At 41.0% G+C, this 19,438-nt stretch overlaps 1 protein-coding gene across 1 annotated transcript; it reads left to right on the forward strand.

Moving 5' to 3' along the window:
* The first annotated feature begins 13,879 nt into the window (after positions 1 to 13,879).
* avpr1aa (arginine vasopressin receptor 1Aa) lies at positions 13,880 to 17,486 on the forward strand. Its single transcript, XM_068723630.1, has 2 exons — positions 13,880 to 14,920; positions 15,706 to 17,486. The coding sequence occupies exons 1-2, from the start codon at positions 13,972 to 13,974 to the stop codon at positions 15,987 to 15,989; spliced, it is 1,233 nt and encodes a 410-aa protein (XP_068579731.1). The 5' UTR covers positions 13,880 to 13,971; the 3' UTR covers positions 15,990 to 17,486.
* Positions 17,487 to 19,438: the final 1,952 nt, after the last annotated feature.

Consider the following 19,438-nt stretch of genomic DNA (forward strand, 5'->3'; position numbering starts at 1 on the left):
TAGATGTAGAAAAAAAAAGTTAAAAGTTAACATGAGATAACATCACTTCTCTGGCTCTTTGCTAAAATTCAAGTGCTTGAAATCTATTTAATTGACCATTTTCTACTTAATAAAAAACAAAACATGTTACTTAAAAAGGTCTCCATGGATTTATCAGGTCTCTGGCAGATTTTTTACTGCACGGTTTAAATTTCAATTTATAGACGCTGAGATGAAGAGCCCCATCGTGTGCGACCCTTAAATCGCTCACGGACACTTTTTATGCAAGTTTTACACAGATTCAGACGTATCCGTCACAATAACCAACCACAGAATCCTAACAGTTCGGCGTGTACCTGCCGCGTAGATTTATCAGCACCTACTGAAAGTTTATAATACGCCAAGCAAATCCTACAGAATCTCAGGTTGTAAAGTTGTTATTTCAAAGGATATGGGTCTGTTTAAGGTTCCCTCAGAGACGGGTCTAAAGAGGGCTTATTCCCAGATATGGACACGTCTGCCACTGAAAAACAAAAAGTAGGAGGAAAGCAGCCACATGGACAGATAAGGTAAGAGTAAACAAGATTTCTTGTTCTAATTATTCATTAATTCATATTAATTAAAATAAAATATTATTTAAAAGTCACTCTGAACATAGTTCTGAAAAAAAAAATCAACATTGTTTCTCTTTTGACATCTTTTTGCTTTGTGAGCTCTCTCACAACATGAAGTCACGGTCCCACAGAACAGCCAACTGTGTGGCATGAGGTGCATCAGGTCAGCTTTTCATTAGCTTTTTTTTTTTTTTTTTGGAAGCTACAGGCATGCAATGTCTAGAGGCTAAACGGTTGCCATAGTTCACAAGCTACTCAGTGTGGTGAGACTAAATTATCAAAGTCCCCTGGCACTCACCGAAATGCCCGCCGATCCAGCAGCAAGCAGAGCTGCTGCAGATCTAAATGGCAGACGCTACAAAAGGAACATCTTGAGCTGCGATTTTGCATGTCTCTACTCGTGATAGCCGAGTCTTGTAGCGTGAGATAAAGCAATACCAGTATAGCTGCTTCCCGGGAGACGGCTCAGAAGACTTTTATGTGGTTACCAGGAAAATCAGCAATCTTCATCTTGACTCAGAGAGCTAGAATGTGCCTCGTATTTCACTGTCAAAATTCTATCTGCTCTTAAATCTGTTCAACACGGTGCCATTGAAAACAGAATTGTAGAAAACACTTGGGTGGAATGGCCACTCTGTGTTGGAGAAATGAGAAAATTGATTTAGGAACAGAAACACTTGCTTGTCAGCTGACTCTGGAAAGTCAGCCTCCAGCTGGCCAACGAGGATGTGAAAGTTTAGAAATAAACTGTCTGTGTCTTTCAGATCCAAACACTTCAAAAGCTACTTTTTTAATTCTCTTTAATTATTCTTCTAATAATCCACAGACCTTCATGATTTCTGGAAAGAGACATCTTTTGTTTTTCAGGTGAGACTCTTGGCGCTTTGGGCAGCGTGTCATATAGTACCATTATATGTGAGAGAATGCAGACATCTCTACGGCCAATATCTCCAAAACAAGGCAACACACACCAAAGCAATTAAGTTTGATAAATGGCCCTGGAGAAAAAACAATTGTCCAATTGTTGTTTTTTTTTGACCAAATAATCACGTTTCAGTTCAGCCTCACAGGGCCGCGAGCGTAGACTTCTTATTTCTTCATTCCTCTTGAAGAGAATGAGGGATGTTCTCCTCTCAGGCTAATGTGGGGCGCAAATACTGAGCAATTTCCTCTGCGAACCGGATCTCTGGGTCATCCATGACGGAAAGCAGAGTCACCGGGGGCACAGCGGCTGCTTATCCTTTCACTGTGACCAGTCTGGGTCCAGTTCACCTTGCACCGGCATGTTTACAATGTCAACCAAATCACTGTTCTGCTTTGTTTTCTGTATTAGAAAAGCATGTCTGTGCATAAATCAGTAGACATAGATCCGTCTTCAGAAAAGTGATGCTGTGCTACCATGATTGGTTGGGAACATCACAGGCTGAAGAGTGTGCAGGACACTGTTGGATCACATAGGAGACGCATAAAGGCCAGGAAAGGACAGAAGGCCGAGTCGGTGAATTAAAGCATCAGAGTCACCAAAGGCCCGCTGGGCGGTACGATACGACCGTCTCACATGTTGAGCAGATGTACAAAGAGCAAATGAGGAAAACTTCCCCTCAGTAGATTGTTCTTCTTTTGCCTAAAAAATGGAAAGACCAGACTGAAGAAAAACAAACCCGGTCTCTGTGTCGACACCATATCTTTCTGAAAGTGAGACTTTGAAACTATTGCTTCATTCAGTTACAGTAGTTTACCCCCTCAAACAAATCCATCCAAAATGTTTCTTTAAAGAAAGGCGCCTGAATGGAGTTGAGGTGAGACATAAAATGCCTGTAGATCTGAGGATTATAGAGGTGACACCTGTCATCTAAGCAAACACGACCCTGAAGACGCATTTAATGTGTGCCTTACTCAATAAAGCAACGGCACAATCTTCTGGGAAATACAATGTTTCGCTTTCTTGCAGCGAGTTGGTTGAGAAGATTAATACCACTCTTTATTTAAATATGAGGCTACAGTAAATTAGAATGTTTGGACTTCCATTTTTGATCTTTGAATGCACTCATTGTACATCCCTTTGGAGAAAAGGTGTCTGTAAAATAACTATAGTGACGTGAAGGTAATGTAAAGGTTGTCAGTGAAGACATTAACACTGATTGAAGGGACTGAGCCTTTGTACAGTATGTGACCTTTTCAGCCTGGTAGACTCACAACCTCCCAGGAGGTGTTTTATAGTGTGTTACACAGCAAAGTGGGCAGTAAAGGTTGAGGTGGTGGATGGGTGTGTAGTCTCTCCAGTGTGCAAAATACCCTGTGGCAATCGGGAGAGGGGGGGGGGGGGGGGGGGGGGGGTCGCCCCTAGTACTCTAGTGTTGTTTCATAAATACCAACCAATGGCAATATAAGAAGAAACACAGTATTTTTTCCATTTTCATATTTGGCAGTAAATGTTTTGCAGTTTGAATAATGTATACTGCTGGACAAAGTAAGATTTTAAATAACTTGTAAGTGACAAATCATTTTTTAAAGATTTTTCCAGAGACCCTCCCAAAATGTTTACCTTGCGGCAGCTGAAATTGTTGAGACGTAATGAGATCCCGCTACAACTGCAGAGGCGAAACCATGATTTAAATGATTGAGCCAAAATCTTCCCATGCCCGTAACCATGCCATATGATGTAATAAAACATTTGCATGAGATGTGAAAAAAACAAAACAAACATTGGCATTAATCTGAGGCTTTGCAGACTCGTCCAATATTGATCTTGTTTGTTTACATAAGCGATGACATCTTTGATCAACGGGCCACAATCCTGCCGTTAGAAATTCTGGGTTACAACGTCTTCAACTCCATGTAGGACTTCAGCTTTTAACATCTTTCACTGTATCCAAACCTAGATTGGTTCCATGGAAGCGAAACATCATGTGATTATAAATACTTCCATATGTACTGAGGGAAGAAACACTCAAACATTGTGTTGGTACACAAAGCCAGTCTTACATTTACCTTAGCTAGCATGGATGGCATGCAGTAGACAACACAGTGAGCCAAACACACACAATAACAGCGAGAAGGAAAGAGAGGGAGGACTGTAATTGGGTAAAAGGCCAAGCTGGAGTGCTCTTAAGTGCCATTATCAGCAAGGTGGCCCCAAACTCGGACACGTCTATTTCTGTTTGCCCTTCAACTCTCTCTTCAGGGAAGGATAAGTCACAAACACATATCTGTGAAATTTGCAAATACAGTTAAGCAGGAAGTTAAAGAATGTACAGTGAGGAAGTTCATTCTAAATGTTTAAGTGATTTAAGTAATTATATATTTTTTTGTTGTCTATTCTCTTGGCTCTTAAATTAGTCGATAACATATAAATGACTGAGGTCTTGTCCATATATCTCACGATAAGTCAATAACGTAGAAATGATCGAGGCGTACGTCGATAACATCACAAATATTTAGGTCTTGTCCACATATCTCAAGACAAGTCGTTGAGGCCTAATTATATTGCTGCAAGGTTTTGATGCGTTACCTCCCACCATTTTGCTATCATATAGATTGACGTGCACACGGTGTTTATCAGCTATTGAGTTACTGAGTATCCTCAAAAATGAAAAACAGGAAGAAACATTTTGTTTTGTGCTGGCCTCCATATTTTCGTGGTTCTCCCCCGAGCTGCTGCAGTCTTACAGCAGGAAGCAACTGTGCGTCTCCAGAGAGAGCGACGGGACTCTCCGTTTAGCCACAAGCTCAAAATCTAGATTGAGCCTGAAATTCACTTAGCGGCAACATCTGTTACTCCTTTGGAGTCTGGCCAAAAGAAAGATAGGATAATAGGAACTGGTATTCTTATTTAATTTCAATTTGCAAACGTTATACAATTTTACTTCCTGCAGCTGTTGAACTATAAGTGAATTGAAACCCTCACTGGTGTCTTCATTGGTGGCAAGAAACACAGTTCACACACCAGGCTCTCTCTGTGTGTGTGTGTGCGTGCGTGCGTGCGTGCGTGCGTGTGTGTGTGTGCATGGACCCATCTTTTACCCTAAGGATAAGGATTGTGAGAATGTAAACAAAAACTGGGATGTTTAGTCGTGCTCCATCCCAAATCTATTTTGAGTATCAACATTTTTTTTTCAATTTATGAATGAATCCCTCCCTTCAAAAGATTGGCCAAAAATAGATGCTTAGTCACAAAGATTTCACAGACTAGTCAAAGTAGAGTGGGATATACAAAGAGAGAACTAGAATCTTGAAATAATCCCCAAAAAATATAACAAAGACATTTTTTTTCTCTCTTTTTGATAAATCTACTCAACAGTCAAGTTGCCTCCTCTGCAAAATGACTGGATGAGATCAGAGTGAGGCCTGCATGCTCCCCAGAGGGTTGATCTTATTAGGTCACAGTGTGTGGATTCAAAGAAACAGCAGTGAGAACATTGCTGTCTAACTCTCCTGATAAATGTTAAGTCGTGTTGATGCCTCCGAGTTTCCCATAAGCTCTGATTGCAGGACACGCATGCACACACAGGAACCGCCACATGTACGCACATCTGCACAGAAAAATAACCCACACACACACACACACACACACACACACACACACACACACACACACCATTGATATTTCCACTCATATAATCTATCTTCATATAAATCACTTGGCATAATTTAACTGTTTATATTAGAAGTAACATTCTCAGCAGAAAAGCATGAAATGTCGACCGTTTGATGCCGGGTTTTCTAAAACGAATCACAGCCATGAGCAGCAAAATTACAACCATTATGAGGAATCTCCATGCTGCAGAAATAATTGTCTTTCACATTTTGCTTCAAAGGTTCTGTTTATTCCTCCTAAAAAATGTATTATTTCAACCAAAACCTTTCAATTAAACAGCCTTTGCTTTTTTGACAGTGGCAGCGGTTTCAAAATCTTTTCCTGGGAAATATAAACGGTAGATTTATTCACGCAGAGAACGACGTGATGGGACCTCAAAACAGATGTTCTCAAAGCTAAAAGCGCAAATGACTTGACCTCATAGCGACACATACAAGTATATCACTTTCTTATCTGTCTGCTGTACTAATGTGGCAGCGGGTCAAGCACCATGTCTACTACTATTCACTTGAAAGTGAAGTCAGGGTTAGGTTGTAGGCGGTGCCCTTGTGAGCTATAGTAAATCTAAGATAAACCTTTCAGAGAGATGGCTGTATGATATATACTGCATTGGATATACTGTATGTATAATACAAACAGACTGTATGGTTTGGTAGTATTCCTCTTTCTCTTAAATTACTACGATAACATTTTCCAAGTGGTACTAAAATTTTAAATATAGACTTAACAGTCACATTTGATTGGCTGTTCTGTTTTTAGCTTATATCCCATATTTCCAATAGGACATCAAGACTCTTTTCATGACGGTCTCATAGTGATGAGCGGCAGGTGCAGCTGCACTGAAGTTGGTGTTCATAGTTTTGAGTTCCTACTAGCTCTCCTGTTGTTTCAGACCCTGCCGCTCCCACCTGCCCTGCAGTAACCCTTGTGTACGTTCTCGGGCTGATTCACATGAACGGAGGAAGGGAAATAACTCTGGATTCAGCTATCAGTGCATTGTACAACCAATGAGAGCTAACGATACTTTGAGGTAAATTATCTTCCAAATACAAAACACATGAGTCGCCCCTATTTTAATCATTAGGTCCCAATATGAATGAGCCCGAGAACAAGGCTGGACCGAGGGCCGGGAGGCGTGAATAAAGAAAACGCTATAGTACAAATGCTCAATGTGCCCCATAATACAGAAGATCCCCGTATTTTCAACTGAATTCTATACTCGGAAGTGACTTTTTTTGCTTCATGCGTCATTTGAGCAACTTTCATAGGAACGAACGGGGCGTCGCCTCCAACACGGTATCCAGCTCTCTTTATACATCCATGATGTATCTGAAATATTTTAGTTTAGACCAACAGATAGACTGACTCACAGATTAGCACAGAATGGCTATAAATACATTTCTTAATGGAGCCTTGCGCAAGAATGTACACAAGGCCCGCTGGCTAAAGTTGCCCGAGGAACAGCCTATTTGCCTTCTTTGACTAATCTGCCCCTTTGGAGAAAGAAAACTAAGTCTTATTCCTGCTGTAGTCTAAATACAAGTAGCCCATAATTGCTATAGAGTTAGACCAAATTAAGACACCATATCATCCAAACTTCTATTAGTTTTTGATGGGGGGACACATGGGGGTCACATGGGGGACACAGACACGCTGACCGTGGCTAAGTGGAGAGCAGGGCCACCTTTCAATCAGAGGGTCGGCGGTTCGATTCCAGGCTCCTGCTCTACTAGTCTCATGTCAATGTGTCCTTGAGCAAGACACTTAACCCCAAAATTGCTCCCGTAGCTGCGTCTACGGTGTGTAGATAGATACTGAACTGTAAGTCACTTTGGATAAAAGCGTCTGCTAAATGACCGTAATGTAATGTAATTGGGCGGGGCTGTCCATGGCTTTTGTCGGTGTTGCCAGGTATAGGTGAGTGTAGCCCCGAATATAATTTAAAACGCTGGTCAGTCAGACCCTTCTACTTGCTGAGAGTGAAATGTCAGAGCGCACGGAAAAAGAGAAGGCGGGTTAGGAAGTTAACTTTCCTATGTAGTATCCTTAATAATACATGAATACATGTCTCTTCATCATGATCGTGGGTGTTTTATTTTAATATACAAACCTCACATTGCGCAACGTTATGCCTACATTAAGACCTGGCAAATGTTAATAAATATATGTGGTGGAGTAAAAAGTATAATATTAACGCCCGAGATCTAGTGGAGTAGAAACTCAAGTACAAGTACTTCAAAATTGCACCTTAGTACTACACAATTCACCACTGTGAACATATCTAATATATATAATACTTATAACTACCAACTACTAACTTTTTCTTTTCTTTTGATATCCCAATTCATAATTAATCTGGAAAGTAAAAAACTTATTTTGAGGTACTCATTTAATTTGTTTCCAATGATGTACTTTGAGAGTAAATAAGGTGCCAGAGGGCTAAAAAAACAAACATTCAAATAGAGCTTGAAGAAAATCCTATAATTAAATACAATTAAGCCATTACATTTTACAAGAAACCAAAATGCAATGAAATGTGAAGAGAAAACTGTTAATGTGATACTAATGGCCCAGGGATCTTGCATAAAATGGGATCAGACTTCCATGTGTATGTGAGAGCAGACGGTCATTATCTGTCTGCTGAGGAACATCTCTATGACTCATTGAGAATGTACGACCCATTAGGTTCAGCATGGCTATTTGTGTCTGTACAGATTATCTACAGCAGGGTTTTAATTTTGGAGAAAAAAATAAATAAAAGTAATTTCAAGTCAAAAATATTACCATTCACCTTAGTGTGATATGACCTGTTCAAAAGGTTCCCATTACACAGAGATCATTTCTGCTATGTTGTTAGTTTAGAATCACATATCTGTAGGTTTGGAACGCGGCACAGCACAATGAAAGCTATCCATATCTTCTTATTTCCTACACCTGAAGCACAATCATCGTAAAATGACTTTTACCAAATTGAGTTAGAAATAACACATCACAACTCTATCAGCTCGCTGGAAGTTTGTGAGGGGAGTAGACAAGACCATCCAGCGATATCTATATATAATATATGAGGAGGTTTGACGTCCAGCTTTCGTTTTTTTTCTACTGGAATCCCATTCGGACTTAGGTTCAGTTTACCAACATATTTGATCCTGATTTGAAATGATTACCCAACTTTTTGTGTCAGTTACTTGTCTCTTTTTGACTACCTGAATACCCCTTTAGATAAAATACATAGTTTTTTTTTAATAGTTCCTTTAGAATAAACATTCATTTTGTTATTGCAACTGTCTATATTGGAATATGCAATCTGAATCACAAATACATGAATAGTCATGGCAGGTTAGAGCTCTAAAGATTACAAAATTGCACGTGATAATGACCTCAATATCAGCCACAGCAACATAAACAAATGTGTGTAAAATGTTCATATTTGTTTCATACAGCTAAAATAGAAAACATTGACTTTTACTTAGTTGTTCCCATTAGATTAGGAAAAGACGTTAAATATAATAACATTTTGAAAAAGATTTCAGGCATTTATTTAGAGATTGAATGGGATCAAATTGACCCCAAGCATGATGAGAGGGCTGTTAGAGTATAGAGTTAGAGTAATCATATTGTGTCTCATGCTTCAAATCACTGTTGACGTTTCAATATCAAACCAATACTTAGGGAAGTTAAAAGATAAAAGAGTTTGTAGCAACACAAATTAAATACACTGTCGGCAAACATTCAGCCGATATGCTTTTGCGACTTCTCAGAGTCTTTAATTAACATTTTCTCATTTTGTTGATAAGAATCATAATCAACAAAATCAGCAAACACATGCTGTTGCAAATTAGTGATGCATAAAAGTCATTTGTAGGAGACTTTAGGCATGGCGGCATGTTGAAACAGAAAAGGGCAAACCCCGAAAGTGTAACTAAGGGTCCTCAACTGGACCAAAAGTTTGTAGACAACATGCTTTTTACCTCCTGCTGCTTTTAAGTGGTAGTATGCTGCCTTTTACACAGCAGAAACCAGGGTCTGAATGGAACAAAATTGGACCAAGGCAATTTTTGGCAGGACCGACCCCATCCCGAGAAATAAAAACACTCGAAGCCAACAGCACAGTTACTACAAATAAATTCACAACAACACAGGATTTACAGCACAGCAACACTGAATTAAAGCCAACGGCACTTAAAAAAAAAAAAAAACTCACTGCTCTAAACCACAAATAAAAGACACGTTTCGGCCACCTGAGTCGTACAGGATTGGCTCGCTCCGTTCACCTCCTCTTCATTCTAGTGCCGGCGGACGGTTCTCCACTGCTGCAGCTAGCAGGATTTTGCGAGGCACTGGCATCATCGACGGGAACAGCGTTATTTTTGATTAATAAATGTTTTATCTCAAAACATTTTCATCAGCTTCAGCCGTTTTCTCTTCTCTCTGACCTTTTCCGCTCCACCTTTTCGGTCCTTTATTACTCATTAATGCAGAACAGGGCTTTTTATTATATATGCTAGCAGTTAACCAAGTTTTCCTTTTGGACCACTCGTGGTTGAATTATCTTTTCCTTCTTGAGATGTGATTAATTCATCCGGTCGATGTGGTCCCAAACGTTTTACGTGAGTACAATGTTGGTCTCTTTAGCTAGCCAGCAAGACGTGTACACCTTTGCTCCACTAAAAATCAACCAATGGGATGGCCATCAGGCCCCACTCACGATCTGAAAGTTCAGGTTCAAATGCGCTCTCACATGCGCGTATGGTTTGTCGGTCCACAGCTACAAGTGCAGTAGTTCTGCCGTGCCCCACCAAGCGGAAAGACACACACACACTACACAATATGTTCCTAGAGAAGAGATTTCCTTCAGATTATGATAGAAAATTGCATGATGTAGACAAAGTTTGCCATTATTGTGTTTAAAATGGAGAAAAGCCTATGACTTCTTCTGTACAACAGCACCCTCTAGTGGGGCCGTGCCGCACGGGCCCCTAGTGCAAAAACGCCTATGGTCGGTACCACTGCACCTGCCATAAAGTTAGCCAATTTACGATTTTGGGACCATGTAACCCCAAATCAGATGGGCTGTTCCAACGTCGAGTGGGCCTCAGCTCACAGGACAATTTGTTTTTCATACATTGTGGTGGCCTTGCGGCTAACTAGGTGGGTATAGCTAACTGACTTTCCTCTTTTCATGACCTCGCTGCTTCACTCCCCTTTGAATTGTTCCATAATTTTATTAACCCCCAAAGAAAGATTTAGTTTAAATTGAATTTCACAAAAGAAACCAATATATATATATAGACCATTGTGGTCTTTCAAAGGAAAGTGGCTTCAAACAAAGCCACTACACTCAAACAAAAGCAGCTGCACTGAAGTTTTCAGTACATCATCTACGTAGGTTCAGGTTGCATAACTCCTGTGTACTTGGTGCGGATTTTCACGATTATAAACCCGCATGTCGTGTTTACTGAAGCCCTTATTTATTATCAGCCCCAAGGCAAAAGGAGAACATTCAAACCTACATATAAACTTACATAACGAATGTATTATAGGTATAGCCTCTGCGGAGGTCCTGGTAATTGTCATAACTTCATCCATAAAGTAAACAGATAATTAAATGTTTTGTTTGACGTGACCTCTGTAGGACCGCAGACGCCCAAGGGACAAACTGATTTGTGCTTTTATGAGTCCTAAAACAGACAGACCTCTCAGAGTCAGGAGGTGTCGGCTGTGGAGCTTTACAGCTACAGACTCTCTTTCAACAACTTTTCTTTCAGGTGCTCCTCAGAAGCACAGTATATTTTTAACACAGGGAGCAGGATGAACAGACCCTCCATCTGCTATATTATGTATTATAATGCATGAGGTGTTGATGATATAAGCCAGACTGAAGAAGGGAAGCATGCGTGCGATGCAGTTTGTTAAGAGCGGACATTCTTCTCATGCATGAGATTACATATGGCAGTGACATTAGCAACGTATGGAAGCCTGTGGGACATAAAGTTCAACTTTTACAAACTTTTTTTTTTCATGTAGCAAAAACACTGAGTCTATCTTTGTGTCAACACAGTAAATAAAAATTAGTAGGATCTGAGGACGAGTTGACAAAGTAGAATTGGACTTTATTCACAGCTACATATTTAATTAACACGTGTAACGAAGATGTTTCGATATTCATGAAGCTCTCTAATAAGTCGTGCAAAAAAAAAAAAAAAAAAAAATACATAATGGATGAAGAAACTCCTTCACAAGATTCTTTATCCTCAAGGATAAAAAAAAAGCTGCCAGGAAGCCTGAGGATCTCCTACAGAACCTTAAGCCCGTGAGTAAAGGGGAAACATCACGGAAATGATTCAGACTGACTGCTCCGGCTACTGGAGACACAACATGCATTCCCATGATTCCCGGGCCCCAGACACACCGTCCGCAGTTGAGGAGGATGAACAGAGTCTTCATGTCCTGAAACTGATGAGACCATCTAAGCCTGGAGCTTTAAAAAAAAAAAGCACAGGACGTCTCCAGTGAACATCTTCAAAAACAGGAGACGAGGATAAACGTGGTTCAGTCCAGCGTGAAGGAAGACATCCGTTCTGCTGTCCTTCAACCCCCAGGACTAAACAAGACTGTTCCAGAGTGGCTGAAGGAGGGGGGTGGGGGGTTAAAAATCAGACACATAACAGGGCGTCCGTGGGAGGAGGCCGGTTTGCTGGTCAACAGAAGCCCAAGGCATCAGAAACTCCCCTGGCCGTGGTTCTGATGGGAAGATTAACAGAGACTGGGATAATTGAGAAAACGTAATTATTCCACTAAGCCAGTTCAACCGGCCTGTAGGATATTTTTAGTAAAGGGGCCCCAGTTTTGCACTCTTCACTACAAGGGCCATCGGAAATGAAAGAGAGGCGACCTGGACAGTGACTTCAATGTGAACGCAATAAAGATAACTATCCTCTCTATCAACACATGGATCAGATGAGCTCAATAGCTGCCGGATACCCACAGCTAGTTGGCAATCATGTGCTTTCACAATGGAAACTGTAATAAGCAATTCATATTGTTATAGGTCACTTATTTGCACCAAAACTGAGGCGGCGCTAAAGATGCTGAAGCAAATAACTGGTAGACGGGTGTGCAACCGTGGAGACTGGAAGGATGCTCTACCAAGGGAAGCTGGAAGAGAGAAATGCACTTGGATGTTTGACATCCATTGTGCAGAATGATGAGTTTGACACTGAAGGCTGAAGGCGGAAAGTTTTTCTCATCTTTAGTCCGAGTTGAAAGGGGACATATGAAAAAAGAACATCTCTGTTTCAGTGCTTGTTAACATACATTTGGGTATCTGGAGTTCCTACCGACCCACAAACTGTGAAATCAGACAAAGCAGTCTGTTTTTTTGGGGCTGTCTAGACCAGACAACATGTGATTCAACAAACCATTCAGATGTGGCTCCTCTCTTCCTATGTCACAAACAGGTTCAGGATATGCCGACCCCCATCCGAGTATCTCCACCCGCGGCTTGAGAAAAAAACTTTTGCAAAAGCAGCATATTTTTCTCACAAGACAATAAGAGCAGATTGGGCTTTTTCAAGAGGGGGTCAGAGAGAGACGGAGCGTTTCAGACTCAGGGTGAATACAGGTATATTCAGATAGACAGTATGAGAAAATGTATGTGTATTTTGAGCATTAAAGCATGAAAATATGTTCAAGTGGAAACTTAAAATACAAGTATGAACCTGAAAATTAGCATATTTACCCTTTAAGATGTGTACATGAGCATGATTTTGGGACATTGCAACTAATTTGGAAGCAAAATCGTAGTCGAATACAACAAAGTTCAAAGCAATTTACACAAGTGTGTGTGACAACTTGAAACCTCTCCTGCACTACAAGAACAATGGACTTTTTAGAGAACTTTTGAAATACTTGGGGAAAAGAGCTGATGTGATAAAAGACATTTAAAAGCATTTTATGTATGTTTTACAACAGATGGGCATATTTATGGGTTCCATAGAGATATAATAAAGAGTCAATTAATCAAAATACAAGAGCAACAAACAAACAAACAACGTTCCAGTGTGTTGGTCAATACATTCCTATTGCAGTAAATGCAGCATCGCAATTATAGAGCTGCATTAGTAATGTGTTAATATTTGCCGTCTTTATGGGTAACTTTAATGCAAACCAACCACTTTCTAAACACATGGTCCACGGTGCGAGTGGAAGGACCTGAGGTGATATCTAGGTTTTATTGGGGTAGGGCTTGGCTGCGCACTGCAAAAAATACTTAGCCATCATAATGAACTTTAAAAATGTCCCAAAGCAAGAAGAAAAAAAACAGTACTATTACTTGTATTACTATTACTAGTATTCTATAGTTATTTTTTCTTGTCTTCACCTATTTGATTTAGGATTCCGGTGTCAATTTCAGTGCAATTGTATGATAATGCGTCTTCAAACTGATTAATTTGCATTGGAAACATGAAAGTCAAATTATATTACATAATTTAAAATGTTCCTTAGTCTCGTCATATCCGAGGGCGCAGTTGGAAAACGTGTTCTAGGACTTACCAAAGATGCACATTTCTAAAGGTGTTTTATTTTTTGCAGTGTATCATCTTTACGCACACGCGGTCTGAAATTCGATTCGAGTTTAAAAAGCCCCGGCAGCAGCCACAAGTCAGAATGCCGCGGGTTCCTCACTGTGAGCGTCAGGTAGCGCCATATACGGATTGCAGAGGGACCTCGCAGCCCCTCTGGCACTGAATCTGCTAGGGCGCACAGAGGGGCAGTGCCATGCACACTCCTGACTATGCGTTGCTCCTGAGCGAAGGGAACCAGTCTCTGGTTTTCAGTCCCTCGAATGAGCAAACGATGGAGGCGTCTGGAAACAACACAGTCCACGCGAACGGATCCGATCCGTTTGCGCGAAACGAGGAAGTGGCCCAAATCGAGATAATGGTTCTGACCATCACCTTCGTGGTTGCCGTGATCGGGAACGTGAGCGTCCTGCTGGCAATGTATAACACCAAGAAGAAGATGTCGCGGATGCACCTTTTCATCAAACACCTCAGCCTGGCTGACCTGGTGGTCGCCTTCTTCCAGGTGCTGCCGCAGCTCTGCTGGAAGATCACCTTCCGCTTCTACGGCCCGGACTTTCTCTGCAGGATAGTCAAGCACCTCCAGGTGATGGGGATGTTCGCATCCACCTACATGATGGTGATGATGACCCTGGACCGCTACATTGCCATCTGCCACCCACTGAAGACCCTCCAGCAGCCGACGCAGCGCTCCTACATCATGATCATCTCCACGTGGATGTGCAGCCTGTTGTTGAGCACTCCGCAGTTCTTTATCTTCTCCCTGAGCGAGATCAAGAACGGCTCGAACGTTTCCGACTGCTGGGCGCACTTCATCGAGCCGTGGGGCGCCAAGGCGTACATCACCTGGATAACTGTGGGCATCTTCCTCGTGCCCGTGGTAATTCTCATGACGTGCTACGGGTTCATCTGCCACAGCATATGGAAAAATATCAAGTACAAGAAAAGAAAACCGACGGCTGGCGCTGCCAACCAGAACGGGTTAATTGGGAAGAATTCCGTCAGCAGCATTACAACCATATCAAGAGCCAAACTGAGGACCGTTAAAATGACTTTGGTGATAGTTTTAGCGTACATTATTTGCTGGGCGCCGTTTTTCATAGTGCAGATGTGGTCTGTGTGGGATGAAAACTTCCAGTATGCTGGTGAGTGCCGAAGAAATATGAATTAGTACTGAATTTAAAACTCGTACAGCTTCAGGAATGATGTGATGTACTGCCAAAATGCAGTTGCCAAGAGAAAGACCTTTGTCACCGGTCACAAAATACAGAAGAAGAAAGAAATTCACCGTGCGCAAACACGTGCCCACAGCCTTTACGCATGGCTTTATTTGTAATGCAAAACCAAAACAATGCGTATATAGAGTAAGAATGAATAATAAACACAGAAAGAAGAATGTTTAAACGGATGTATTGTTCACAAGCCTCTTCAATTACATGAAATGACCGAATACATCACTGTGAGACTCTGAAACTATGCAGAAACGCTCCTTTGAAAAGTTAATTATGGGGAGAAGCTTTTCTTAAGACATTTTAGAGTTCTCTGATATACCTTAGTTTTTTCTTTGTTTTCCGAATTTCAGTCACTACCCTTCACCTCATACAATGTTTATATTCTGTCAGATACATATTTGAACTTTAAACTAAACTACTGTAATTGGGTGATTACTAATTATTTACTCTTGCTTGGTTCTTTTGACAGATAACTTCACTATATTAAAAAAAAAAAAAAATCAAACTTAATCCAAAAAGTCTTCAAATGAATTCAATTTTCATCAGACACTAAGTTTTTGAACATTTGGTGGATTTTCTCTCCTTTAAAAAAAACAAATTAAGTTTTGCATTTCAACACCAGATGAATTGACTTAGACGGGCCAGATGTTCTGCAGATTAATCATCCCCCTTTCCTCCTTCCTCTCTCGGTTCTCTAGATTCTGAGAACACAGCAGTGACTCTGTCTGCGCTCCTTGCCAGTCTCAACAGCTGCTGTAACCCGTGGATATACATGATCTTCAGCGGTCACCTCCTCCAGGATTTTGTGCACTGCTTCTCCTGCTGCTACAAAATGAGCACCGACTTCAAGAAGGAGGACTCCGACAGCAGCCTCCGCAGAACAACATTGCTGACCAAGATGACCAGTCGGAGCCCTACGGGCAGTTCTAGCAACTGGAGGGACGTGGACAATTCTCCTAAGTCCTCCATTCAGGCGGAGTGAACACGCAGTTAGGCAACTCTGTCTACTGGGGTGGGGAATGAAATCCTGTCTGAGGGTGGCATCTCGGCACACAGTATCAATTCATCTTAACTTTGGGCAGTGACTGAAATGTCTCCCAAACTCCTAAACTGTAAAGCAAATCAAGCATTTTACTTTTTACACGGAAATCAAGAAACAGAGTGATGCAATATGGTGTTGCGTGAGAATTTGCAACAAGGACAGAGAATGTGGACACGTTACTTGAGGCTTCTTGCTGGATTCTGTGTGCAAATATGTTCTTTTTTTTTTTCCAGCAAAAATATTAGAAAATGAGAGGAAATGAAATTGCAAATCTTTGCTTCAGATTCATTAAGTTCATATATCACCACAGTTGTTTATGAAAGCATACGTGCTGACAGTTATTTCTTGACATTATTATGTTGAATTCAATTGTAATACTTGAACATTCAACAGCGCTAATATAGTCCAGACTCACAACATGATTTGTTTTTGAGGGAACACTTTTCCAGGAATACTGGTGCTTTTACTGGTGGTTACGTTCCCCTGCCGTGCCGCCAAACACCCTTTTCCGGTAAGAGTGTTCCCAAAGATAAAAACGTACATAGCAGCCGGGAGGTGTGTTGTGGTGAAAACGACTCTTCCAGACCGCATGTCTCCAAGTAACCGAGGCAGTCAGCTCATCCTTTCTGTCTAGCTTTCCTTTTTGTCGTTTTTTTAAATACATTTTAGTGGCTTATTAAAAAAAAAAAAAAAAAAAAAGAAGAAAACTTTCATTTGACCTATCACAAAGATAAATAATGTGTGGGGGTTTTAGGTTACATCTATTATTCAGCTTGTTGCATGCATCCACATTTTTTTAATTATTCCATGTTGCAGCTGGGAGTCCTTTGTGTTTGTTCCAAAAGAATCGCAATTATTTCTGTTCAGCAGAGACAAATGGGATCCCCTTAAAATGCAGGACACACACACACACACACACACACACACACACACACACACACACACACACACACACACACACACACGGAAGGGGATGGTGGGTGTTTTGATGAAGTGAGATTGGCCACAGTTGGAGGAGTCTACCTACCGAACCCCATAGACCCCTCCCACAGCTTTCACAAAATGTAAGGAGAAGCTCACACATTCCACACACTCCACGTCAACACACTTCCACTTCCTGACTTTTTTATTTTTTCTGACATCCTGCAACATGTGGGGGGGTCTGTTTTTTTGCCTTCATTTGCACTCCAGACAAAAACAATCTCCTGCACATGCGATGTGCGGCACCAAAATGGTCGTCAGACTACCTCGAGAACATGCATGTTATGATGTATCAAGACATTTCTATATCTGACTGTAAAGTATATTTGTACATAAAAGGCACTTAAATATCTGTAAATAGGAATAATGTAAATGCTATGTAATGTAAATCTGTTCAACATGAATTATATTTGTCTGTAATGACTAATGAAAATAATTTAAATATCCTATGTGTTGAAATATACATATTGATGCACTGAATACCACACTGGCTTCGTCTCTGGTTCTCTCAAAAACAGCGCAGTTCACTCGCTCTGTTTTGGCTTCATTCAGTTGCTACACAACCAGAGAAATCTCTGGTGCTATTTTTGCTGAAAATTGAGCAATTTTGAATATCTGCAGCCAATCCAAGCACTAATAACCTTCCAAGCTCTGGGATTCTGTTATTAGGACCTTTAAATTAAAACTGAAGTGAAAAAGAAGTCCCGTTGATGGAAGGCTAGTCAACAAGCTGTCCACCCCCGCAGAACTTAGAATGAACGAACAGATAATATAAGAGCTTGTTAAGCTTTTGTGTTGAAATGTACTGTGACTTTAAAACAAAAGAAAGACAGATATCTCAAAACAATGGCAAATAAAACCCAATCTACATGGCTTCACACCACTTAAGTGTGAACATATTTGATATAGTTTGGGTCATCCGACTGATTATGTTGTAATATTGTGTAATTTAGTTATTGCTGAAAAGATGCGTTACACCTCATGAAATCGTAATTGTGCAATGAAATAATGTAGTTTTACTTCATCCAGCAAGTCTTGAGTTCATCAATGGATACATTTTAATATTTTGAGTAATTACACCGGGACGTCACAGTTTTCTGGTAATGCACATTGTCCTGAAGGGCTGGTAATTACGACCAGTTCCCCTTGTAGTGACTAAACCCTCCCGGCCCCCTTCATCCTCTATGGTTCGGTTTATCTCTGACCATCTGACCTCATAACATGAGGGTCTGGTTGTCATATCACAAGACGTATGGGGAGGAGGGGAGTCCGGCAGGATACTATGGGAGCCCTTCAAATAGGGTAGAAGAAGGTAAGACCTACCATAAAGGATGGAGCTGCTCAATGTAAGCATTAAAAAAGCTGAATAAAACAAGCAATCAGGCAAACCCGGCTGACATCAACTGGGATTATGCAGCGACGACGTCCACTTAATTTAAGGCGGCAGGGGGGCGGGGGAGAATCGCTGAGGCTCCGTTGGACGTATCTCAAATTCCCAGTCTAGCGCTCTGCCTCTTATTAGACATGCCAATCATTACGTAGCATGCCTCTGAAAGGCTGGCCTTGCTCACATGAGCTGGGCTATGGGCATCAGTCAGAGTCTAGACTGAGCAAATACTTCGGTAGGCAGTGATTGAGTTCCTCCAGAGATTTTGACTCCAAGTTAGGGAGACGGAAAACAGACCAATCTAATTGTAAAAAGGCTCATAAAACAAGAAGCTTTGTCATAAAAGAAGCTCTTTGTACCAGTTCAAAACAGATTATTTTCTAAAACAGACACAATCCTTGCGTTTAATACGTTTCTGTAATGGACCAGCTTCAACATTGCTTTCTTGGAAAAAAAATTGAATAAAATCTGAAAATCTTTATATTCATACAAGGTGTACTGAGCTTCCAGTGAGATGAATGCAGGAAGGAAGGTAAATGGGTGAAGAGCAACAAGGTATATGCATCCTCTGTGTTTTATTTATCAATACCTCGGGAAAAAGAAAAGAAATACAATGGCGATGGGAAGCGAGAGGTGGAACAAAGAAGCAGAAGATGTAAGCTGCTCATGCACACGGAGGTCTTTGTTCCCAATCGCACACCTCTGAAGGATCACTTCATCACCTTCACTCTATAGTCTCTCAGTAATGAAACACCACTTCAAGCTTCTTACTTGCAAACCCCACCACCTTCCAATTGGTTCAGCTGAAGAATAACAAGGAAGAGCCTCTACCCCACAGAGTTGCATGACAGATTGCTTAATGGCGAGCTCTCCTGTGTATTCTTTAGACTAGAAAAACATTCTGATTGCACATTGTGAGGGACCAATGCCAACAAGATCCACGCTTCCTTTCTCAGTGAGTAAACTGCTTCCACCAAGTCTACCCTCACAGGAAAGAAGTCCTGTTTTCTGTGTATCTGGG

This window comes from Cebidichthys violaceus, unplaced genomic scaffold (genome assembly GCF_023349555.1).
Source record: "Cebidichthys violaceus isolate CVI_PGR_0920_01 unplaced genomic scaffold, fCebVio1.0.p SCAF_3, whole genome shotgun sequence".
Lineage (NCBI taxonomy): Eukaryota > Metazoa > Chordata > Actinopteri > Perciformes > Stichaeidae > Cebidichthys > Cebidichthys violaceus.